The 26,268-nt window shown below is 41.9% G+C and overlaps 2 protein-coding genes across 2 annotated transcripts in view; one reads left to right on the top strand and one right to left on the bottom strand.

The window, feature by feature from the left end:
- Nucleotides 1-23,451, bottom strand: part of AKAP3 (A-kinase anchoring protein 3) — a 29,558-nt gene extending 6,107 nt beyond the window's left edge. The window contains exons 1-3 of the mRNA XM_007103666.4: nucleotides 23,375-23,451; nucleotides 12,856-12,955; nucleotides 1,498-3,746 (exon numbers count right to left, since the gene is read on the bottom strand). Of these exons, the coding sequence (XP_007103728.2) occupies nucleotides 1,498-3,746; nucleotides 12,856-12,955; nucleotides 23,375-23,443 (2,418 nt within the window). The 5' untranslated portion in view covers nucleotides 23,444-23,451. The remainder of the gene's footprint in view (nucleotides 1-1,497; nucleotides 3,747-12,855; nucleotides 12,956-23,374) is intronic.
- Nucleotides 23,452-23,686: 235 nt separating this feature from the next.
- Nucleotides 23,687-26,268, top strand: part of LOC112066518 (NADH dehydrogenase [ubiquinone] 1 alpha subcomplex subunit 9, mitochondrial-like) — a 22,170-nt gene continuing 19,588 nt past the window's right edge. Inside the window, exon 1 of the mRNA XM_028497128.1 lies at nucleotides 23,687-23,817. Coding sequence (XP_028352929.1) covers nucleotides 23,769-23,817 — 49 coding nt within the window. The 5' untranslated portion in view covers nucleotides 23,687-23,768. The remainder of the gene's footprint in view (nucleotides 23,818-26,268) is intronic.

A 26,268-nucleotide genomic window follows, 5' to 3' on the forward strand; every position in this document is an offset into this window, starting at 1 on the left:
TGTATGATGAGGATGACTTAAAAGATGGTGTCAGAACAAAGCCTGTGTCACACATTGTACACATGAAAGCTAGGCTTTTTAGATTTTTTTCATCAGTCTAAAGTTTTTGTGAATACAGGCCCATCCGCTAATTGCTACGTGCCAAAACAGCTGTCTGGTTGTACAGATTGGAAAAACTGTAGAGACAGAACTTGCCGAGGACTCTTAGGGATAAATCTAAGATTGGATCTCCACGTTCTGTCCTTCAGCCCAAATGGAACGTGCACACAAATCTCCCGGGGATTTTGCTAAAGCGAAGATTCGGATTCAGTAGGTCAGGAGTGGAGCCTGAGATTCCGCACTGGTACTGAGCTCCCAGGCGATGCCAACGCTGTTGGTCCACAGACCACATGAGTAGCAAGTCTACAGATGACACAGTTTCTCGTTTAGGCTGAGTGTGGCCTATCCTATAGGCTACACAGTTCTGGGTCTTCCCGGGTCATCAGATAAACCAAGTAACCCAGTTACAAGGCTTACTAATACCACATATTAAACAGAGAAAGCCTCTTCCTCCACGTCCTCTGGTTTCTAAGAAGATGAATGTTTTTATAAATAATCCCAGCCTCTTGTGCCACCTCCTACTACTTAAAATGCCATCGTTCTACTTTTCTCAAATGAGGGAAAATAATAAAAAATCCTGCGTGTCTGTGTGTGTGTGTGTGTGTGTGTGTGTGTGTGTGTGTGCGCGCGCGCGCGCACGCGCTGTGGAGATGGCCTCTCTTAATTCTCCCACACTAGCATGAAACAGCAACTACATAAACAAAAGCTTTCTGGACCCCAAATTTCCCTTCAGTGAGAAGTTCCAAGGCCTAAACTGGGAGAAGAAAGGAGTTAGAAGGCACAATTACCTTTATCAGTAATAACAGTAATAAGCTGATTTTCCATCTGCCTTATTCTTTGGTCTTACTTCTCAATTGATTCAGAACTTAGGGTGAGGGGAAGAGGGGTGTTATTTATTGAATCCCTTCAAGGCCCCAACACTTCCTAGACCACCAGCTACGAGAGGAATGACAGGCTGGAAAAGGGCATCCGTCTAGCCCTTCACCCACCCCCTCCCCGGCCCGGCAACACATCCTCAGGATGGGATACTTCCCAGCAGCTCCTTCTCATTCTTTGGGCAAAGCTGTCATGCAGAATTCAGCCTGAGCCCAGACCTTAATCTGATTCTTTCACCAAGTCTCTTGGAGGTTCCTTATTTGTGCATTTCCATCAATATACGCAGAAGAAAAAGAGAAAAAAAATGATTTATCTCTCGTTTACCCTTTGATACGCCTCCTATGGGGCAAAGCTGAATTTTAATTTACCCATTATCTCTACCATGAGGCATGAGCTTCAAATTTTTAATGTCCCCATTCTACCCTTCTTGTGGCTCTCTTTCCATTCAGAAAGAAAAAAAGAACTTAAAACCCTAATTAACCCCTAATAAATCTTCCCAAATTCCCTATTCTACTTCCTTACCTTCTCCTGGATTCCGTCACCGTGATCTCCAAAGTAAAAAACGGGGACATGGAGCACAGAGGCGGCCATCCATTGAAGAACGGCTCGGAGTTGCTTGTTCTGAACCGTTTCAGGCTGTCCTGATAAACCTTCGTTATAGATAGCTTCATAAGCATTCTTCAGGAGGATCTCTGCTGTCCCTGTGCCCTTGGTTGGCAAACACTCATGTAAGCTATCTGGGGAGGCTGAAGTTGGCCAGTTGGTATCCCCAGACTTATCATGTCCTAGTTCTGCCAACGGAGAGTTACAGGACTTGGCAATAATGAGACACAACTTCATCACTGAGTCCATCAGATGTTCTACCATTTGCCCGTTCACGTGGTCATCTAGCTGGTTAGCAACCTTCTTGGTCAGCCCAGCAAAAGTACCTCCAGCCTCATCGCCTTCATTTAATTTGATGGGAGGAGTTACAGGTCTTTCACACTGGGGACTCTCTTCTTCCTTAGTTGGCTTGGGTTCAGAGCTACGGTCGCTCTTGAAAATGGTCTCACCGAGTAAGTTCTGGATGAAGTTGAAGAAAACGCTCATTAGATCCTTCTTCTCTGCTTCTTCTTGGTCAACCCCCATATGAGGAGACCTAAGGCCGGACTCATCAGAAACTGCAGGGGACTTTTTGGCCTGCAAGTTGGTGCTGCCAGCAGCTTTAAGGCAACTCTGTGCATCCATGCTTCCCCCCTGGGCCAGGTGTTGCTGAATCAGAAATAAGGCAGATACGATCAGGTCCTTGGCCCAGGAGTCTGAATCATACATAAAATTCTCCGGTTTCTCTTGGTGATGCATAGACGGACTGAGGTTGCAAGGATCGAAAAGAACTCCCAAGGGAAAGTCTGGTGCAGGTTTATACTGTTTGTTGGAAGCTACACACGGTGCACACTGGAAACCTGGAGATTTTCCTTCTTCCTGCTGATTTTTATGCCACAGGGATAGTCCCTCTTGGATGATGTGCTCACCCAGAGTTTCAACACAAGTCTTCTCCTTCTCGGGTTTGGGTGCAGGAGAGCAGATTTTTTCCCTCGATTTACCTTTAGATTTCACAGATGCAGAGTTGATGTTTCGGTTTTTAGGGTCACCCATTCCTTTCATGGACATGAGGGAGTAACTCTCAGACTTGTCCTTGGTTTTCCTGACAGTCTCAGGAGGTTTCTTGGCAAATATCACCGAGTAGAGTTTACCCAGCATGGCATCCATGATATCTGTGGCCTTCTGGCTTCCATGAGAGAAGAGACTTCTTTTCACGGCCGAGACAAAGCCCGTATCAGTCATGAGGGCCCCTGTGACGTCGTGGAGGTTCTTCCTGAAGGAGTCGATGAGATCTGAGACCACCTCTTTCGCGTGCTTGACCAGGACCTCCTTCAGCAGGATGGTGGTAATGGTCGTGTCCTTCACTTGGATCCTGAGTGTCTTCATGATGGAGACCATCATATCAGACACCACACGGTTAACATAGGTGATGATCTCTTGACTGACAGAAGCTGTGAAGTCATTGGGCCTTTCCTGCTCTCCGAACATCTCTCCCTCTGCGGGTAAGGACCTTCCACCCTCTGTGGCATCGCTTGCGTTACAAGATTCAAACACTTCCTTATAGAAGAAAGTCTTCTTAGAAGAAGGCTTGTCGTCTGGACTCCTGCTTTCCTTGGTGCTGTCCTTGATCTTCAAAGCGCTTTTGTATTTTAAATTCAGGGGACTCTGTAATGTTCCCGAGTCTCTGTCACAGGAGCCAGGAGCCTTATCCGAGGTGGAGTTTTTGGACCAGGCAGAGAGAGTCTCGTTCACCAGCTCTGATGCCACCTTGCTCAGGCTTTTGTTGGGTGAAGGCTTATCCCCCACGGACACTAACTGATGGACGCATTTGTTCTCAGAGCCGTCAATCCTCTTGTTGATCTCCTTGCGGGCACTGACTATGACGAGATTTGTGTGGCGATTGGCGTAGAAGGAAACTTCGTCTACTGAGCTCATGTTACCAACGTGGGCACTGGGGCCCTGATAAGGGTTCTCTCTGTAACTCATCTCAAAACGCAGTCTCCCTGGACTGCCCTTGGTGGTGGTGTTATAATAGTCCACACAGAAACTTTTGCGTTGGTCTCCTGAGTTGACCATTTCCCCACCAAATGATGCTTCTCCAGGCTTGACTCTAACATCTTGGAGCCCTGCTGTGTTTTTTTCCAGGTCTCTGCGGAGCCAGCTGAGCACTCTGATGGGATCACGTGAGGCTTCTTTAAAAATAGACAAGGATTCATCCAACTATAACAAAGCAAAGATATGGAATATTCAGGACCACCTCAAAGATCAGTTACAAAACTGGTTGCCTCTCTCAAGCCTTAACTGCTCCATCAGTCCCACCGATGTAACTGACATTTATTGAGTGCTTACTATGTATCAGGCACTGCTGCAAGTATTTTAGGCCTGTTATCTCATTTAATATTATTCTGGCAGTAAACTTAAATGCTAGCTCTCTTATTACCCACATTTTACAGAAGAGGAAATTGAAGAACTGAGAGATTTAAGTTAGTTTCTTACCTGAGGTTATACAACTACAATCATTGACGGAGGAGGAATTCCAACCCAGGCAGTGACTCCAGGGCCCATGCTCTTGGCCACTGCACTATACTGACTCCAACAACATCTGTCCTTAAGATCTGATTGTCAGGGCTCCCCCAGTGGCTCAGTGGTTAAGGATCTGCCTGCCAACGCAGCGGACATGGGTTTGATCCCTGGTCCAGGAAGATCCCACGTGCCACGGAGCAAGTAAGCACATACGCCACAACTACTGAGCCTGCGCTCTCGAGCCCGTGAGCCACAATGACTGAGCCCGTGTGCCACAGCTACTGAGGCCCGCGCACCTAGAGCCCATGCTCTGCAACAAGATAAGCCACTGCGGGCTTCCCTGGTGGTGCAGTGGTTAAGAATTCGCCTGCCAATGCAGGGGACACGGGTTCAAGCCCTGGTCTGGGAAGATCCCACATGCCGTGGAGCAACTAAGCCCGTGTGCCACAACTACTGAGCCTGAGCTCTAGAGTCCACGAGCCACTACTACTGAGCCAATGTGCCACAACTACTGAAGCCCGTGCTCCGCAACAAGAGAAGCCACTGCAATGAGAAGCCCGGGCACCACAACGAAAAGTGGCCCCACTTGCTGCAACTAGAGAAATCGAAAAGTCGCCCCACTTGCTGCAACTAGAGAAATCCCGCGCACAGCAACGAAGATGCAACGCATCCAAAAATAAATAAATAAATAAATAAATAAATTTTTAAAATACTTAAAAAAAAGAGAGAGAAGCCACCGCAATGAGAAGCCCGTGCACCGCAACCAAGAGTGGCCCCACTTGCTGCAATTAGAGAAAGCCCGTGTGCAGCAACGAAGACCCAATGCAGCCAAAAACATAAATTAAATAAATAAATTTATTTTTTTAAAAGAAGATCTGACTGTCAGCAGCTACAGAGGTAGCGTTTGAGCTGAATCAGAGTTTTCATGTATTGCTATTTTTTTGTGGTTGATCTGTTTTATTTAGGTCTCTTATTCCAGCATAGTTTTCAAAAAATTAGAAAATTCAAGGACAGTTGTGCCTAATTCATCACTTTACTGGGCTACACAAGCACAATCTGATATGTTCAATGGCTTCCAGTGGACTCTTTGACATGACTTAAGTTAAAAATCTGATTTGTAATTGAGGAGTTGGTATCTGTGGACAATTTATGAGTTTTGAGTGAATGCAGATTCTTTGGTGGACATTAGCTGTGATAAGCACATGGGCGTATTTATGTATTCACCTACTATAATCTATAATCTTCACTTGAACACAGGCTAAAATAAGAATGTATGTAAAAGTATCCTATTTATCATCAAATGTAAGGGATCATTGTAATGACGAGTTATATCTCTCTGGGGATGACCACAAGTACTGCCCATCTTTAAAGAATCATTTGGTATTTTAACTACCAAGTATCATAGAATTGCTGGCTACTATTTGTTAACTACTTAGGCCTACCGGGCACTGTGCTTAGTGCTCTATGCATGTTACTTTATTTAATTCTCATACTTACCCTGTGAGGTGGGCATCCCTCTTCCAGTTTCACAGGTGGAAAACTGAGGCTTAGAGAAGTTAAATACTGACTAACATCTCACAGCTACTACACGATGGGGGCTAGTATTCAAATCGAGTTTGGACTCTAAAATTGGCACTCTCCACCCCTACAGTATTCTGTTATGTTTGGATGACTTGGGAAGAAGAGAAAAGCAGCTGAGCCTCTACAGGCTGGTTTAAGTTGCTTGTGGGCTACAGAGCTTGGTTCAAAGTCCTCCTAAATGGTTCTGCTAATTTGAATAATAGCTACTATAAGGAAATTTGTGCTCTAGTAGAAAACTATGCATAATCTATAGCATACCTTTCCACATTTTCTGATTCTGATTCTCTCAGAGCTATTTGATAACTCTGTAAACTGTAGATAACTGATAGCAATGCAATATAATTCTTGTCTACACACATATTAATTCTGACCAGGGAAGAATTACTTACTGTCTCTCCCACTGTGGAAAAGGTCAGTTTTGCTTCCATTTGCACATTCACTTCAATATTCCTGATCTATACATGTCTTTTTCCTTTGATTCTCCTTTGAACTGCACCAGCTCCTCATTAATGAGTTAAATAAAATCTTTCAAGATTTTTTTTATATTCATATGAGAGTCATTATTTCACCTTTCTCTGAAAATGATCTTTTAACAGTTTTGGAAGTCTTTGCCAAGATGTCCAACAGATTTGCCTAACAGAGGTAAATATCGTCATGAGGATAGTGTACCAGGTGCGTCTTTTCTTAGGCCCCCAAAGTTGAATCCAAAGGGCAACAGAACTTTGCAGACGTTCTGTTTTTCTAGTCTTAATTTTCCTCTCTGCGAATTTTGGTTTTGGTTTTCATTTTGGTTTTTCCATGGCCAATAATCACCGGTGGCAGCAATGCTTGAGAATGTGGTTTTATTGTATCACCATTTGGTGATTTCTTTAATGGATTAATGGTTTATAGAGATCTATTCTCTGTTGGTGACAGATAACAGAAAATCTATTTTTCTAGTATTTTTTGCCTATCTTAAGCTCAAATCAGTTTGGAATTTTGTGCCTCGTTGGAAGGAGAAGGGTTCTTTAACCTCTGGACAGGTGAGTTTTGGGTTTCTGTGTTTACCTTTGACACATGACTAAAAGGTTTTTTTTTCCATTGAAATACAGTTGACATATAACATTATATTAGTTTCGGGTGTAATTATTCACCTGTAATTATTCGATATCTGTATACGTATTGTGAGATGATCATCACAGTAAGTCAAACGTCCACCATCACCACACATAGTTGAAAAATGTTTTTCTTGTGCTGAGCTCTTTTAAGATCTACTCTTTTAGCAACTTTCAAATATACAAAATATACACTACAGTATTATTAACTATAGTCACCATGCTGTACATTATATCCCCAGGATTTATTTATTTTATAACTGGAAGTTTGTACCTTTTGACCTCCTTCACCCATTTTGCCCACCCACCTCTGGCAATCACCAATCTGTTCTCTGCACCTATGAGTTTATGTGTTCTTTTCTTTTTCTAGAGCCCACATATAAGTGAGATCATATGGTATTTGTCTTTCTCTGTCTTACTTATTTCACTTAGCAGCTATTGTCACAAATGGCAAGATTTCCTTCTTCTCATAATATTCCACTGTATATATGAACCACATTTTCTTTATTCATTGTCCATCAACGGACACTTGGGCTGTTTTCCATGTCTTGGCTGTTGTTAATAATGCTGCAATGAACACAGAGGTGCAGATATCTCTTCGAGATGGTGATTTTGTTTCCTTTAGATATATACCAGGAAGTGGAATTGCTGGATCATATGGTAGTTATTATTATTTTTAAATAATTTCCTCATATGATTGTGATTAAGATTAAATGAGATAATATGCACAAAATAATCTGTACACTTGAAACGGAATGTATCAGACAGGTAGTACTCCTTAAACATGTCAAATGAAGATTAGACTTCAGAAGAGGTAAGAGAAGAGGAAGAGAAGTCAAGAAGCTTGATCGTTAGGGTAATGTGGTTAACCAGCTGTGGGAGTACTAGGGAATAAAACTTGACTTCCTACACGTATGGGAAGTAGTGCTCTGGGTGAAAACAGAAGTGCTGGAAGAGAGCATGGCTAGGGGTGTGTCCTGTAATTCATTCCCATCAGCCTGGGTGGGAGGTGTGAAGAGACTACTGAGTTTCTCTGTGAATCTTTTAAAAAATTGTTTTTCTGAACCAAAGGTGGGTAACAAGGGTGAACTTCTAAAAGGACAAAATTTAGTTTTAAGAAGAAGCTGAAGGAAAGAGAGCTGCGTGTATCCATGTCTGAGAAAGGGACAGAGAAAAGGTGGTGGAGTCAGAGCAAAGACTTCCAAGAAATGGAAAATTCAGTGGGTTCCAGTGTACAAACTATTCACCAGGGAGACCAACCTGATAGCCCACTTTGCAGAGGTGATTTAGGGGAGATGAATGATGTGTATCATAAACTATAATAAAACAATTCAATATGTATATAGTGTCTGTGTATAACATCATTTAGACAGGGCATTTGATGAGCAGCCTTCTTTGCAGTGACTCAGGGGCTCAGGCTCTGCTTTTGCATGGTTTCACCCTCCCTTAGGGACTCAGAATCTTTCTTTTGAGCGAGTGTATGGGAAACACCAGAGACTGTGGAGGATTGAATGAGAAACTTTTGTTGTCCAGGCCTGGAAGTGACAAACATCACTTCTACCCGCATTCCGTTTGTCTTTGCCTTTTGAAAGTGTGATTATGATGTATCCCAGTGTGAGTCCTTTGATTTCATCCTATTTGGAGTTCACTGAACTTCTGGATGCTTATATTCACATCTTTCATTAGATTTGGGAAGTTTCCAACCATTATTTCTCCAAATATTCTCTCTGTCCCTTTTTTTCTGTCTTCTCCTACTGGGACTCCCATGCTGCATGTTTGTTCTCTTGATGGTGTCCCACAGAGCCCTTTGGCTCTGTTTCTTTTCTTCAATCCTTTTTTTTTTCTTTCTGTTCCTTAGATTTGATCATTTCCATTGTCCTATCTTCAATTTTGCTAATTCTTTCTCCTGACTGCTCAAATCTGCCTTTGAATCCCTCTAGTGATTTTTTTATTTCAGTTATTGTACTTTTCAGCTCCAGAATTTCTTTTAGTTTATCTTTAGGTTTTCTATCTCTTTATGGATATTTCCACTTTGTTCATACATCATTTTCTTGATTTTCTCCACATCTTTCCCTTGGTTCTTTGAGCATCTTTAAGACAGTCGTTTTAAAGTCTTTGTCTAGTAGATCTGCCATTGGGTCTTTTTCAGAGACAGTTTCTGTTGATTTATTTTTTTCCTTTGAATGGGCCATACTTTCCTGTTTCTCTGTATGACTTGTAAATTTTTTTTGGTTGAAAACTGGACATTTGAATCTACTGGATGAAAGTTTAGAATTGAGGCTCTATGCTGTTTATCAGTGTTTGAATCATTATGTGTCTGCCATTCAGAAAAGCATTAAGTGTAAGTAATAATGTCTTCCTACCTCCACGTGGCATTAACAAGTTAATATTATAAAGTTTCTTGAGCAAAAGAATCTCTATTCTGACTGGAAAAAGTATTCTTATAGAGCCTAACTCAGAAATATTTTAGGAATCTAAGTTCACATAGTTGGGTAAATTTTTGGTAAATAAGATTAGTTTAATAATTTTGGTTTAATAAAAACAGCTACGTCTTTTCTGATTTACCAGAGTTAGGTATAACATTAAGTGTACGTTTTTATTTTATGTTGATGTGCTCTTCATAAACTTATACAGGTTATGCAGATCCAATCAGCTCGTATTACTTGTACTTAATGTTTAAGATCATGAGAAATATAAAATGTGTTTAGTCAAATTGAATATTTATCCTGACAAACTTTGTTTCAACAGTTATTATGTTTTATAGTATGTCAGCTTGATGATAAATTTCCAACATCTTTATGTAACTTAAAACACTGGACTGGTATTAAATTGAGCTAATTAATGGATATTCACTGGATACTTAGATCATTTCTAAGTAAGATAGAATTGTGAAACACTAATAGCTAAGCATAATTTATATGTTTTTGCTTTCTATTTTTATTACATAGAGAGTTTAAATCTTTGGGTCTGTTAATGAATGTGTTTGTTTTTGCCACTTAGATTGTATAAGGGATGTGTATGTCTGTAAAGTCGTCCTGTCTGGTCCATAAGCTCTGTTAGTCTGCACTTCAGCTGCTATGTGACAGTTCACCATTGTAAACCTCCTCTCTCCCAGGTTTCTTTGTGAAATAGATGGAAAGTACTTAGGTTAAAAATTATGATTAATATAAGTGGCTGCGACTATATTTAGGAACAGTAGTTTCACAGGAATCCAACAGAATACACGCCTATTTTTCTAGGGACTGCAGGTGAAACCTGGTGGAGAGAGAGTCTTAGTTTTGACTCCCTGCTCTCAGGACAGCAAACAATGCAGGCCTTTAAAAGCCAATTTGGAACTTCCCTCGTGGCCCAGTGGTTAAGAGTTCGCCTTCCAATGCAGGGGATGTGGGTTTGATCCCGGGCTGGGGAACTAAGATCCCACATGCCACGGGGCAACTAAGCCCTCGCACCACAACTACTGAGCCCATGTGCCATAAACTACAGAGCCCATGGCTCTGGAGTCACATGCTGCAACTAGAGAGAAGCCTGTGCACCGCAGTGAAGATCCTGCGTGCTGCAACTAAGACCCAATGCAGCCAAAAATAAAATAAAACAAAAAGATCCTGTTAAAGGCCAATCTGTGACTCCTTATAAAAAGTTCCAGTAAAGCAAACTTAAGGCTTATCTGGTTGCCGCAAGTATATAAATAATCAGACCAAATCTGATGAGACTAGCCTTATTTTGTGATCAAAATTTGTCTTATTTTGAGATTTTTTTCAATAAAAATGGAGGTAAGTGTAGGAAAAACATTTGCGCTTCAATAGAAAACTATGCACTATCTATAGTCCATAGTCTGTAGACTGAGCATTGCATATAGCCGTCCACATAACCTGATTCTGATTCTGAGTGAGCTACTTTACAACTCTGTAAGCTGCAGATAATTGATAGCAATGCAAAATAATTCAACGCGTCTACAAACATGTAACTTCTGTCCAGTGGAGGTTTAGCTGTGGAAGAGGCCAGTTTTGCCTTGATTGGCACATTCATTTCAACTTTCCTGATCTGTAAGTATACCTTTTAAAAAAATTCGCCTTTGAACCGGTTGTAATACGTCTCACCAATTTCCTCATCAATCAGTTGAAAAAATCTTTAACATGCATTCATTTTTGTATCTAATTGGGAGTCTCGATTTTGCCCTTTTTTGAAAATTATTCCTTAATGTTACCCACTTTTACGGATGGGCACACTATTTGCAAATAGGCATGTTTACAAAATTAGGCTGTAACATGTACAGTCTTATTATAATGCAGATGTAGATTTTACTTTTTATCCTTTTCAATTCTTTTCACAGAACAATAAGGAAAAACAACCCTATAGCACAGCATCGAGCTTCATGATGGAGTCTAAAGAGTTGTGTTAGCTTGGTGTGTTTTAGTTTTTCAGTTGTCTATTTATGTTTTTTAAACTAAAATGTGTGCACCCTATGTGCATTATTCCACTCAATCCAGAAGAATTTTGCAGAAGTAGCTGACGAAGTCAGAGTGACAGGCGGAAATACTAATACTAACCCATCTCCTCCAAACCTTTTGCCCTCTTGCATCCTTTAACTTTCTTATGGACTAGTATCTTGAACAGTTGGGGAAGGTGGATGCCCAATTATTTCTGAGTCTTTCTTAATTAAGAACAGGGAAATTTTTCATGGCCCTCAAGGAGAATATGAAAAGGGTTAAGGGGTTTAATTTTCTCTCCTCAGCCATCTTCTGCTTCAGTAGCTTAGTGTTAAGTCAACACATATACCTCCCGTCCTATTCTTCACCTCTAACTCAATTAAACATACTTTATAAAATTTTCCCTATCTCCCACTTCGAAATGATCTGTTCTTTAAACACCCAGAGCAATTATTGTCCAGAAAATCCATTTGGCAAATTACCATGAACTTCTTATAATTGGTGTCTACTAGTTATTTAGAGCACATGTGTATTTTTTATTTTCCCAAATGAATGATATGGTCTGCGAGGACAGAAATTGTTTCATTCTTTACTACACCCGCTAGAGTGCTTCTCACTTACTGAAAAATTGAGAAATTTTTGTTAATTTGATTTAATATTGAAACTCATTTTTTTGTTGTTTTTCTAAAGAAAAGGGCGGAAGTAAATAAAAGATCTAGTGGAAGCAGTTTTGATTCGCACTTACTCTACATTACTTGGATATCTAGTATCTGTAGGTCCTAATGTCTTAATGTAGATTTGTTAATGTTTTCTTTCTTAAGCTATATAAGGCAGACCAAATAGATTTTGGACAAACAGAATATGGATCATGTAACATTACATGCAAGTAGATGCTTGATAAATGTTAGTACTAAGGATGAGGATTACAATGGGGATTCCATTAGATTGTGAGATCCTTAAAGGGAGAGAATTCTAATTTATTTTTCTATCTCTGACCCTAAGACTCAGCACAGTGTCTGTGCCAGTTATTCATTGTTGCCTCTCAACTGCAAGTGCACCCTTTTTTGTCTCGCTTTGTGCCTCTGGAACTGGACTCTTTATAAACACTTCTCCTCTGGCAGCTGGCTTTGCTGACAGGGGGCACTGGAGGGGCACTACGTGGTCATCACAGGTGGGACGCGTTTCCCTTCGGGCCCCCGTACCCTCTGGCAAGTGTCTTCAGCACGACTGGGATGAGGGTGGCTGTGCTGTTGCAGCTCACTCTCTCCAAGGAGATCGGAAGCAGCCCTGGTTGAGGGCGAGGGAGCTTTCGTGAGCCTTAGTTTCTTCCTTGTTTACTCTTTCAGCCTAGGGGTAGTAGCTGCTTTCTGCATTTGCTGCTTCTGGAACTCTTTGAGTCGTCTTTCACAGCTTTTAGTAGTTAACTTAAATACTTTTTACCGAGCAGTTTTTTAACATTCAGTCACTGGTGCGGTTTCCATCTTCTGACGGGACTCTGACTTAACAGTGCCGGATACTAAGTTGCATGATGTAATGACAATATCACTTGTTCTAAAGGAGTTCGTTTTTCCCCCAGTAACTTCATCTTCAAGAATAAGAGGTGGGGGTGGAGAGAATAAAGCTACTCTTAATGGCACATATTCCTAACTCAGGTTTTATAAGGCGGCTGACACTTACCGTTTTCCAGTCCTGGAGTTGGTCATCCCCGGGGGAATAGACATAAACTTGGCAAACTCCAGTTCGGCTTTGTAACCAGTCAACCCTCTCCGACATCTGGAAGAAGAAAAAAAATGAGAATGGGTCATCAAAAGGGCTAGTTATATGGAAGGAGAAATAAGGTAAAAGGCTGAGATGTGGAAAACAGGAGAGATGTTTTCCACAGAGACCTGTCCCAAGAGCTACTCCACACCCACTTAACTCTGGACCTCTTCATCCTCAGCTCCCAACTGCAGGAAGATTTCTTAAGCATATGTATCTCTAGTGCAGAGGCCAGAGGCTGGTGTATTCCAGAGGTGCTCAATATAGATTTGCCCATGAATGAACCTAAGCAGACATGTCCTGCGCTCTGTGTCCTGGCTTGACACACCTTCCAGATCTTGGATTTTCAGTACAATGCTCAAAGCTCAGTGTGATCAGAATAGAATTAATTTACTTGTCCCTCTCTGTTCTTGTCTCCACCAACTTTTTACAGTAATGTAGGCTTCATTGTAATTAATTCCTAGAGCACTACCTTACTTATATTAGCAGTAAGTCTAGTATCTCTTCCTTAAGATTAAGGGCTTCCTTAATCCCTCTTCCAATTAGCCGGGGGTCCTGGAGGAATTCTCATTCTCCAAGGTTCCACCAAATATCTGAATGCCAGGAGAAGGGAGATGTCATATGCACCATCCAAAGGGCCTTGGAGGCAGTGATGTCCTTGCTGATGTTGATTTTTTCATAACCTTCCCAACTCTTTGCTCTGTTCCCTAACCTCTGTAATGGCACCACCATCTACCTGGTCTTCCAGAAAGCTGAAATTTATTTTACATGTATTCTTCCCTCCCAAGCCTCCTTTAGCTACTATTTCTCTCTTCTCTCATTTGTAGTCATTTTTCTTGAAAGAATTGCTTATACTTGCTGCTCTCACTGCCTCATCTCACAAGTGAGCATCACAGTCCCGAATCCATATAGTCCTTGGCCTTTGGCCTTAGTCTCATCCACTTTCTGCAGCACCGCATCTTTGCTAGTTCTTGGAAACATGACTAATTATCATATTTGCCCACTGATAATCTACAAGTATGGGAAGCTTCTCTCTGCCCTCTTTTTCCATGACAGAATGCCATTACCAGGCTTCCACACTGAAGTTTCCCTTCTTTTGTTATAAATGTTGCTTAGATCTATACTTCTTAATAAGCAACGTGGAATAAGATGGCCAAGTTTTCCTCCCCAATGCCCCACAAACATCTTTGTGAAACAGGCATATATATATTTATATTTTAATTCCAACAAATATACCGGTTTAAAATTCTGTTATAATAAAGTCCAAAAGCTTATCCTAATTTTTTTTTAACAATGAAACTGTGTTGTAAAAATAATTGCTTGAAATAAATGGAGCATTATTAGGGGTTGAATATCTGGTTAATTGGAAATACTTGCTTTAAAGGACTTTAGGTCGTGGTGGGGTATACATCTCCCCCACAAAGAAAACCAACACAACTCAAAGACAGATTACACACGATTTAAACTTAACTGTAAGTGGATTTATTATTTTTGTTATGCGTAACATTATGGGTAATTACTAAAAAGAAAATATAAGATCTTTCAAGAGCTACCTGTTCTTTGCTCCCAAAAGAATGCGTTCCCGTTTTCACACCCCACTAACTTAGATTACTGAGCTGGGGAAACAGCTTTCTTTTCTCTTCCTAACACTGTAATACAATAGATTCCTTGAATAAGCAACGGGTTTTCCACCCTGATTAGACCTTAGAATCGCCCTGTTTAAAAATACTGAAACTTAGGATCAACTGTTTACTGTATCTGAGAGACCAATCCCCATAGAATCTTATTTCAGTGGTTTTAGGGTGTGGAAATGTAGGCATTGAATTTCTTAAAAGCTCTCTGGGCGATTCTAATGTACATCTAGATTTGAGAACCCCTGGGCCTGGGCTTATATGGAGAGATCCTCTCTGCAATAGACTTGCAAGCTCTGGAAAGATAATTATTCTTTTCTTTAAAAATTTTCTGAGATTTCCTAACCTTCTTGGTACCTTATTTTAATTTTTTTTAACCCTAACAAGGAAGCTCTTAATGTCAATGAAGTTAAACCCTGTATTGTTTCTCAGCAGCTCACTATTTTGTGTATATATTCGAACCCTTGAACCATTACCATGCATAAAGGAAGGGATGGCACTGTTCTTTGGCCAAAGAATCAGAAGACTTGGAAACAGGCTGTCCTGGACTGTTGACAGTGCAGGTCTTTTAATCTCCAGTTTACATTTCATCTCAATGAGTTACTTCTAATAGAAAATGACAAAATCAATAGGATCTACTGACTTTGGAGTATATAGCACAATTAAAAAGCAGGGAAGAAAATGAAGTACAGAAAGGAAGGAAGCTGTGTGATCACTACTCTTACTGAGGACAGGTTCTGAGCTATGAGGAAAGCTCTGGATTAATTTCTTGTTGTCTTCACTATTCCTAAGTTTATCCACCCCTCCTGCCATGAAATATTAGGAATCTGCAATGGAAAGACGCAAATAAAAATGGCTGATTTTACATATGAACTTTATTGCTCTTATTACCAAATAATGATTTTGACCTATTATTTTTTCCCATGGGATACATAAGTGATGAGCACAAAATGACATTCACATTCAAATTCCAGATCTCATTCTTGGTGCAGTCTGATGGTTCCTACATGACAACAAAGGTTTCATCATCTGGCCAATAATTTCTGAAATGAGTATTGTTATTCTCCACCTTCAAATCATTGGTAGACAGACTTATTTAACAACGAGGACACTGAAAGTTTTTAGCCTAATCTCAAACCTGGCTTAAATAGGAAGTCAGAAGATAAGTAGCTAGAATGGAGAATAAGTGCCCTGAGTTCATGAATCTCAAAACACTTTTGGACTTCCCTGGCAGTCCAGTGGTTAAGACTCCGCGCTTCCAGCATTTCCACTGCAGGGGGCGCAGGTTAGAGCCCTGGTTGGGAAACTAAGGATCCCGCATGCTGCATGGCAGCGGCCAAAAAGATAAAACAAAAAATCAAAACACTTTGTAGGCACTCCTTTGAGGACTCGGGAGAAATATACATCCTCATGTTACAAAGGGAATTCATAATTAACTTCAAAACCAGCTTCCAGATCAATTATTTTCCTTCTAATTGCCCGCTGAAAGAATGAATATATGAATACAGCCTATTTCTAATTCTAGATGGCTCAATTTTTCTTTCTTTCTTAAGTTGGAGAATATGAGAAAAAAAGAAATGACTTGCTCAAGTTTGCTAGGCTGGCTAAGACTTGCATGAAGCTTGACTCTTTTGGGGGATATGTTCACCCCAGAGACTTATCGAAGGTGTAAATATTTATCCAATGATTTACTAATAGACCTCTTATCCCAATAAAACAAATAAATCAATACCTCAAAAGCACTCTTGTACTTCTTTCACACCTACTAGTTACATAGATTCAGCAAACACTTCCACTTACATATGTCCTGAGGTTTTTTATTCTATTTTCTATATCTTCTGTATGTTTGTCTGCATCCATGAAGTTTGTTTTAGACTTTAAATTCCCTAAATTGTCCTGGATAATAGTGTATATAAAGAGGTACTTAAATACCTTTGGATGAGAGTGATATTCAGACTCCTAAATCTGTATACATGTCTCATAATGAAATGGAAAAGAGAGGAGAGTCTAGAGATTAATGGAGCCAATGAGTGGATTCATCCATTTCTTAACCTCAAAGTTGGTGAATAATATCCTGGAGTTAGGGTGGAAAATAAAAGACGCAAAGGATGCTTTGTGTTATCTATTAAACTTGATGAGGAAAGAAGGCTAACTGTATATAACGTGAAGATAAATGGACCTTAGGAACCATTTATTGTAACACACTCATTTTAAAGATTAGGAAATTGGGCAAATTTAATATGCCCATAAAGGGAATATTAAAACCAATGGATAAGGCTTCCCTGGTGGCGCAGTGGTTAAGAATCCGCCTGCCAATGTAGGGTACACGGGTTCGATCCCTGGTCTGGGAAGATCCCACATGCCGCGGAGCAACTAAGCCCGTGCGCCACAACTACTGAGCCTGCGCTCTAGAGCCCACAAGCCGCAACTACTGAGCCCGCGTGCTGCAACTACTGAGCCCACATGCCACAACTACTGAAGCCCATGTGCCTAGAGCCCGTGCTCCGCAACAAGAGAAGCCACCCCAATGAGAAGCCCGTGCACTGCAACAAAGAGTAGCCCCCGCTCGCCGCAACTAGAGAAAGCCCGTGCGCAGCAACGAGGACCCAACACAGCCAAAAATACATAAATAAAATAAATAAATTTTTTTAAAAACCCAATGGATATATTCATTGAAATATTTACAGCTCTGCAGGTTAAGATCCAACACAGCCAAAAATACATAAATAAAATAAATAAATAAAAAAAAAAACCCAATGGATATATTCATTGAAATATTTACAGCTCTGCAGGTTAACATTCCGGAAGCTAAGAATTTGTTCTGTGGCCAATAGAGGGACCCTGTGGACAACAGAAGGACTGACCTAAAATGTTCCTTAAAAATGTCAATGTGATTATTACCTCAGAGGTAACTGAGGAGTGCAAATCATGAATCAGGAGTGCACAACAATACAGGGGCTTGGTTATGGTGCTGTATCCCAGACCACAGCTCCATCTTGAGACACGTTTCCTGTATTCATCATAAGGATGAGCTCTTGTTCACTCAAGGTTCCTAAACTCACAGAAAAACTCAAATTACAGGCAGCATAAATGAAGCTTTTGCAGGGTTGATACACATCTGATCGTTTTGAAATTTATCCGACTAGCGTTTATTACTAGTTTAAAAAAGGAAGAATATATTCTATTACATCCATTCTTCTTTTCTCTCTCACTCCCTTTCTCCAAGTGCCTGGCGTATAGTAGACACTCAATAAATTTGATTGTTGATGAAATCAGTTTCATGCGATTTTGTTTAAATAGGGATTAGAAAAGTGTGTGTGTGTGTGTGTGTATCTTAGTTTCTCAGTGGTACCACTCACTGTTCAGCTTTCCTGTGGATCTCCTATAGTTTCACTTTCCCTTAGTAGTATCCCAGACCACAGCTCCATCTCGACACATGTTTCCTGTATTCATCATAAGGATGAGCTCTTGTTTACTCAAGGTTCCTAAACTCACAGAAAAACTCAAATTACAGGAGGCATAAATGAAGCTTTTGCAGGGTTGATACACATCTGATCGTTTTGAAATTTATCCGACTAGCGTTTATTACTAGTTTAAAAAAGGAAGAATATATTCTATTACATCCATTCTTCTTTTCTCTCTCACTCCCTTTCTCCAAGTGCCTGGCGTATAGTAGACACTCAATAAATTTGATTGTTGATGAAATCAGTTTCATGCGATTTTGTTTAAATAGGGATTAGAAAAGTGTGTGTGTGTGTGTGTATCTTAGTTTCTCAGTGGTACCACTCACTGTTCAGCTTTCCTGTGGATCTCCTATAGTTTCACTTTCCCTTAGTAATAACCTCTTCCTCTATTGCCCTGTTAGTACAGACATTTTCTCCACAGAGCTACATATATCCTGCCTTCCCCCAGTTCTCTGTTGTCTAGCCACGGAGTCAGAACTAACAGTGAGAGGATGGAAGTGGATGAGAATCAGGGCTCAGAGCTATACCAGTCTTCGACTAGTGTTTATTACTAGTTTAAAAAAGGAAGAATATATTCTATTACATCCATTCTCTTTTTCTCTCTCACTCCCTTTCTCTAAGTGCCTGGCGTATGGTAGAAACTCAATAAATTTGGTTGTTGATGAAATCAGTTTCATGCGATTTTGTTTAAATAGGGATTAGAAAAGTGTGTGTGTGTGTGTGTGTGTGTGTATCTTTTTCTCAGTGGTACCACTCACTGTTCAGCTTTCCTGTGGATCTCCTATAGTTTCACTTTCCCTTAGTAATAACCTCTTCCTCTATTGCCCTGTTAGTACAGACATTTTCTCCACAGAGCTACATATATCCTGCCTTCCCCCAGTTCTCTGTTGTCTAGCCACGGAGTCAGAACTAACAGTGAGAGGATGGAAGTGGATGAGAATCAGGGCTCAGAGCTATACCAGTCTGATTTTGCTATTAGAGCACTGGGAACAATAACAACAAAAACAAAAACAACTCGGAACAGCCACACATGAATAGGAAAAGTCAGCACACAGTCAAGCTTCCAGTCACATCATGAAATTGGAAAGCAGACAGTAAGACCCCCTCATGTCCCCAAAAGTATGGCCAAGGAGACCTGATCCATCTGCAACAAAATTAAAACTTCAACAGCAAAGATGGTACGTTCAGCTATCATGGTACTGAGGGAGAGGCTCATTTATTTCCAGAAGATTCTGATGTGAAACAATACAGACATTTCTCCACAGAGCTACATATATCCTGCCTTCCCCCAGTTCTCTGTTGTCTAGCCACGGAGTCAAAACTAACTGTGAGAGGATGGAAGTGGATGAGAATCAGGGCTCAGAGCTATACCAGTCTGATTTTGCTATTAGAGCACTGGGAACAGCCACACATGAATAGGAAAAGTCAGCACACAGTCAAGCTTCCAGTCACATCATGAAATTGGAAAGCAGACAGTAAGACCCCCTCATGTCCCCAAAAGTATGGCCAAGGAGACCTGATCCATCTGCAACAAAATTAAAACTTCAACAGCAAAGATGGTACGTTCAGCTATCATGGTACTGAGGGAGAGGCTCATTTATTTCCAGAAGATTCTGATGTGAAACTAAAATTGACCGGGCAAAGAGGGAGGCGAGGTTGAACATTAAAAGTTAGCCCAGCACTTATCAATGAATTCTCCCTCTTAACCAAAGAGGATCAGAAAATGGGCTGTTTTCTCAGTCCAGTGGGATTTCCTACCTCTGTAACACTGGAATAGTGAACCATGGCCAGGGAGAGCTGATCAATCTGCAACAAAATTAAAACTTCAACAGCAAAGGTGGTACGTTCAGATATCATGGTACTGAGGGAGAGGCTCATTTATTTCCAGAAGATTCTGATGTGAAACTAAAATTGACCGGGCAAAGAGGGAGGCGAGGTTGAACATTAAAAGTTAGCCCAGCACTTATCAATGAATTCTCCCTTTTAACCAAAGAGGATCAGAAAATGGGCTGTTTTCTCAGTCCAGTGGGATTTCCTACCGCTGTAACACTGGAATAGTGAACCACAGAAGACTCCAGAATATACTTTTAAAGTCAATGAAGACGCTGGGATGTTCCTGCTCAGCTCAAGATCTTGTTTCCTCCCCCAGCCTTCCATGTACCTCCCCCTTGTTGGGACTGGACAGTGACATCAGAATCACAACTGGTGATATGTTAGCCCAGCACGTATCACTGAATTCTCCCTTTTAACCAAAGAGGATCAGAAAATGGGCTGTTTTCTCAGTCCAGTGGGATTTCCTACCTCTGTAACACTGGAATAGTGAACCACAGAAGACTGCAGAATATACTTTTAAAGTCAATGAAGATGCTGGGATGTTCCTGCTCAGCTCAAGATCTTGTTTCCTCCCCCAGCCTTCCATGTACCTCCCCCTTGTTGGGACTGGACAGTGACATCAGAATCACAACTGGTGATATCACTGTCTCCATGGCAAGGCGCTCCGCGGCATGTGGGGTCTTCCTGGACTGGGGCACCCGTGTCCCCTGCATCGGGGACTCCCAACCACTGCGCCACCAGGGAAGCCCATAAGCATCTTAACTTTTATAAAAAAAAATTCGGAGATATTTTGCCTAAACTGACCATCTCTGGGTTATAATAAATCGTAGATGGTCAGAGATGCAGTAGCACTAATCCATCCTCTGCAATTCTCGACCTGAGGCGGTCCAGCCTGGACTCTTCTTGATTATAAGCATCTTACTTTTTTTTTTTTTTTGGTGGTACGCGGACCTCTCACCGTTGTGGCCTCTCCCGTTGCGGAGCACAGGCTCCGGACGCGCAGGCTCAGCGGCCATGGCTCACGGGCCCAGCCGCTCCGCGGCATGTGGGATCCTCCCGGACTGGGGCACGAACCCGCGTCCCCTGCATCGGCAGGCGGACTCCCAACCACTGCGCCACCAGGGAAGCCCATAAGCATCTTAACTTTTATAAAAAAAAAAAATTCTGAGATATTTTGCCTAAACTGAGCATCTCCGGGTTATAATAAATCTTAGATGGTCAGAGATGCAGTAGCACTAATCCATCCTCTGCAATTCTCGACCTGAGGAACCATACTGAGATTGATCAGACCAAGAGCATTTGGTCGGCCATTTCTAGGCTTGAGGAGACTTTACTAGCAGTACACTCTCTTTGGAATGTTACCTTAGGTACTCTTAATGACTCTCTGAACAACGCTACAGGATAAAGATTAAAATTGTTAATGAATTAAAAAACGACTTACTGGTTTACAAGCTTCCTTCAACAAGGTTATTTATCTACTGATAATCTTTTATATTGTTTCAGTTTCTTCATCTTTAAAATAAAGAAATTGAGTTTGCTGACCTCTTAAGATCCCCTCCAGCTCTAACACTGTGATTTTGATACTTGAGTGCGATGTGAACAGAACACACATACACTCATACAGCACTTTGCAGCTGACAAAGCACCTTCACGTCCATGTCATTTGATCCTTACGGTAGCATTCTGAGGAAACAGGACAAGTGTTCTCTTCCCTGTTAGACAGATGTAGAAGCTTACCCAGCTCACAACACATACCTGGTAGACTAGAACTGGGCTCTAACATTCTGAGTTTTAAGTCGATGCTGTTTCAACAATATCATGCCACCTTGAAACTAGTATTGAGAACGTGAAGCACTGTTTGACTTGGAGATGAAACATAATTGGCAATATTACACAGGTGTTAGGATGCGGCCAATGATAATGGGATCTATCAATTTATCAGAATCAGGAAGGTATGTTTTTATTCATGTTGACTCCAGAATCAAATATTAGCAAAATGTAAGTGCTAAGTGAACATAGGATGAGGCCAAGAAATATGACAGTGTAGCATTAGTAAACTTCTCTGATAAAATTTCTTCAAGAGTTTCTTTCCTCTTCCAATTCACTGTGGAAGATGACATTTCAGTAAGCGGAGGGGGTGGGGTGGAGTGGGACCAACCAACCTTACACGCCTAGTAACAGGCCACTTCTGCTCACTACATGTCTTTTGTCCATCCCAGCAACGCACACTCCTTTCTTCCTGAAAAAACAAGGCACTGAAGAAATGACCGGGTCTAGAAAGATTCCCCCAAACGAGTCTGTTTTCTGATAAGCCCTAAAGGTAGATGTCTCACGACAGGCTGCTGATCGCTGTTCCTACTCAGGGAGCTTGAGAGGTTTGCCCCGTAGAAAGTATTCAAAAATGCAAGTCTTTATCTTTCTGGAATTTCCAGAAACTATTATACTTTCTGGAACAATACAGACTCCCAATGGACCCACAGTTTAAAAAAAAACATTACAAACCGTTGCTCTTGAGTTTCTTCCTAGAAAAATGTGCAGATGGCATACACGCCCACTAACTTTTACATGACATTTCAGGAAGTTCGCCGACTTCCTGAAGCCCACTCCTTTTTCTTTGGCCACTCTGTGCGGCCTGCAGGCTGAGAAAACAAGGCACTGAAGAAATGACCGAGTCTAGAAGGATTCCCCCAAACGAGTCTGTTTTCTGATAAGCCCTAGGTAGATGTCTCACGACAGGTTGCTGATCGCTGTTCCTACTCAGGGAGCTTGAGAGGTTGCCCCGAAGAAAGTATTCAAAAATGCAAGTCTTTATCTTTCTGGAATTTCCATAAGCTATTATACTTTCTGGAACAATGTAGACTCCCAATGGACCCACCGTTTAAAAAACAAATTACAAACCGTTGCTCTAGAGAGAGCCACCATGAGTTTCTTCCTAGAAAAATGTGCAGACGGCATACATTCCCACTAAATTTTACATGACATTTCAGGAAGTTCGCAGACTTCCTGAAGCCCACTCCTTTTTCTTTGGCCACTCTGTGCGGCCTGCAGGACCTTAGTTCCCAGAACAGTGTTCGAAGAGGCACCCCCTGCAGTGGAAGCACGGAATCTTAACCACTGGACCACCAGGGAAGTCCCCTGAAGCCCACTCCTGGGTGGCAGTCCAAGTTAAGAATCCCTGGATTCATGTCAGGTGGTGAGATAAAGGCTTTGATCAATCAGAGTAATTAAAGGACGGGTGGAATGATAGAAGACGTCAGACAAGTCGTCTCCGAGGTAACCTGCCCGCAAAGACTTGAGCTGGTGACACGCCAGGAAGAGGGAACAGCAAGAGCCAAGGCTCCGGACGGAACCTGCTCCGGTGCCACGACAGCATCCTTTCTCACTTCTATTTCTCGTCCTCACTTTTTCTCTCTTGGTCCCCGCCCCCTCCAGTCCCCTGGGCCCGAGTTTTCTCCTTGAAGAGCTTCCCGAGCGCAGGGGCCACGCCTCCTCTTTCCCCGCCTCACCGGGGCCGCCCCATCGGACACTTTCAGGGCACGATGAACTGAGAGTCCGGAGAGCTGCGGTGCTGCCATTTTGCCCTTGAGTCAGTCCCCGGTCCACTGTGAACTTCAGGTTCCTCGACAATACGAGGTTATCTTTACGGTGCACTCCAGACCGGGGATTCCGACCCTAAGACTCCTTTCTTTCTACTTCCCCTCCTCCCCGTCTCTCTCGGGTCCCCCCAGCCCCTCCAGCTCTCTCCCCAACACTCTAACGGGGCCACTCGTCACCCTACCCGCGGCCCCGCCCCTTCCGTTCTCGCTTAGAGCCTGCGCAGACAGCCGGGAAAGATGCCTTTTGACCCAGCTTGGTAGCCGTAGTCGGCCGAGCGCCGGCGGCAGGGGATTGTGGGAGAAGATGGCGGCCGCCGTTCACCCCCGAGTTGTCAGGGCCCTGCCAATGTCACGTAAGTGTCACCGGGAACGGCGGCCCCGGATCGGGAGTCCAAGATGCGGATCTAAAGTTTGGGGAGTGGCACCGTGATGCAGCGGTCGCGCTGAGTCCCTGGGCACCCTGGTTTTTCTAGGTCCGGAGCTGCCTCTGTCCAGTTCCTCCTTTTTCTCCCCTTCCCCGGCTCACGTATTACATTGTGCACCTGGGAAGGGATCTTCGCTGGGAGAACGTGAGCAACGCGAAGGGGAGAGGAAAAGGGGGGTCATGTGAAAGATCGAGAAACTCAGTACTGATAGGGTTGTAAGGGTTTGGGGTTATAAGAAATATTGGGGGGAAGGCGGGGGAGGAATCTGAAAAGGATGGGGGGAAAAAGGATAGTGGAGAAAAGGTTCTTCGTGGATTGACTTTATGACTTTGCGCAAACTCTTAATCGGTCTCAACTTCAGATTCTGCGCATCACAGTGGAAATGATCATACTACAATGTCAGGGAGTTTCTGAGCACTTTCTAAATCGAAAGCATTCCTACAAATGTGGAGGCGTTGAGGCCTCGGGGAGCGAGGGATGCTCAGGAGAGAGAAGAATCAGGACATTGGTGGAAAAAAAAAAGGAAGAAGAATAAAAGAATATCTTAGGATTTGTCTAAGTGTAGTTTATTGTCCCTTCTGTTCTGATCGGATCTGCTGTGGTCCTCAAGTTGAAAACACGCATTTGCTCTTCCACTCACTAAGAGGTGCTAGAAAAGCAAGGAAACTGGGAATACAGTCACACTTCATCATCATTATTTCACCCTCCTGTGCTTCACAAACATGCCCTGCATCAACCTCCAGAAATTGCATTTTTCCATAGTGTATTTTAGTTATTACAGAATATCATTTGCTCTCAAAATTAGGTGCATGTCAGAATCATTCTTAGAGCTTTATAAAAAATAGAAATGGAGACTCATTGAAGAGCTATTGAATCAGAATTTTTGAGACTGGCTCCTTGCACCTTACATTTTAAAAAGCTCCACAGGTAGTTCTAATGTTCAGCCAGAGGTGAGAGTCAGGAGTATTTGGAGGATTCTTTTTTATTTTCCATCTTGGGTAGAGCTCCTCCACGCCTCTGGGCAGGTGGTTGGTGCACATCACTTGTAATGGATGGTTTCGTAGCACTCACTTCTTTGCAAAGACATTTGCTGGTTCTTGTTGAACTGTTACATTGGTGCCACATAGTGTTGGTTGTGAATGGTAATAACGACAATTTATTGAGTTCCTGCTGTCGGCTAAACACCGTTCTAGACATTTTCATAAAATTTTTTCCTTTAACTCATTTTTTTTTTAACTTGACACCGTAGCTTGTGCTCTTTACCACTCTGCTTTACTGTCTCTGGTAAAGTAAGCTTTTGAGTAAACTCGGGAGAGGCCAGTCTAGTGTGTAACATAATCAAAACTCTACAGAACTGTATAAAACATATATAGTGAGATGTGGCGAGACTATTAAGTACCACAGGAAATCAGAAAAGGGAAAAAGTAGATCATCTGAAGTAGGGAGGGAAGATTGAAAGGCCAGTGGAGAATTGCAGCGCTTCCATTGATTTAAAAAGAAATTTTTTTAGGGTTGTGATGATCTGGAAAGTTAGAGGGGTTGGACATTTTCCTGGCACTAGCAAGGACAAGGGGGTGAGAATGGAGGCAGTGAGATGACCACCTGAAGATCTGGAATAGTAGGAAAGGAGGTTGAATACGTTAGATGAGATCAAATAATGGAGGCCTTTGAAAGCCAAGCAGAGTTTAGACCAGTGGTTTTCCAAGTGGGTTTTGCAAGAGGAACCAATGGTATATAAAAATACAGTATTAGAACTTAAAGAAAAAAAGTTTTCTGTAGTAGTAACAATAGCTAACACATGGTTCAAACTATATACCAGACACTGTTCTAAGTGCTTTCATGTGTGTTGCAAAATGTGTATAACATATTGGTACTACATAGAACGTGCATGTAATTTACAAATAAATACTTAAAAAAAAACCCTTATGCGATGTGGAAGCAAATATGTTTGGAGGCTATTGGTTTAGGTATTAACAGTAGGAAACCAAAGTAGGTTTAATGAAATAGGATATTATTTTCCTAACGGTGTTCCTAATAAATGGAAGAGAATGGAGAGGCTGGAGCCAAAGAGGTTAATAACATATTTATTGAGAACCTGCAGTGTGAAAGGCACCGTGACGTACTTACCCATTTATTATTATTATTTTTTAAAACTTATTTATTTATTTTTGGCTGTGTTGGGTCTTTGTTGCTGTGCGCAGGCTTTCTCTAGTTGCGGCAAGCGGAGGCTACTCTTCGTTGTGGTGCGCGGGCTTCTCACTGCGGTGGCTTCTCTTGTTGCGGAGCACGGACTCTAGGCGCACAGGCTTCAGTAGTTGTGTCACGTGGGCTCAGTAGTTGTGGCTCACGGGCTGTAGAGCTCAGGCTCAGTAGTTGTGG

The sequence above is a fragment of the Physeter macrocephalus genome, chromosome 12 (assembly GCF_002837175.3).
Source record: "Physeter macrocephalus isolate SW-GA chromosome 12, ASM283717v5, whole genome shotgun sequence".
NCBI lineage: Eukaryota > Metazoa > Chordata > Mammalia > Artiodactyla > Physeteridae > Physeter > Physeter macrocephalus.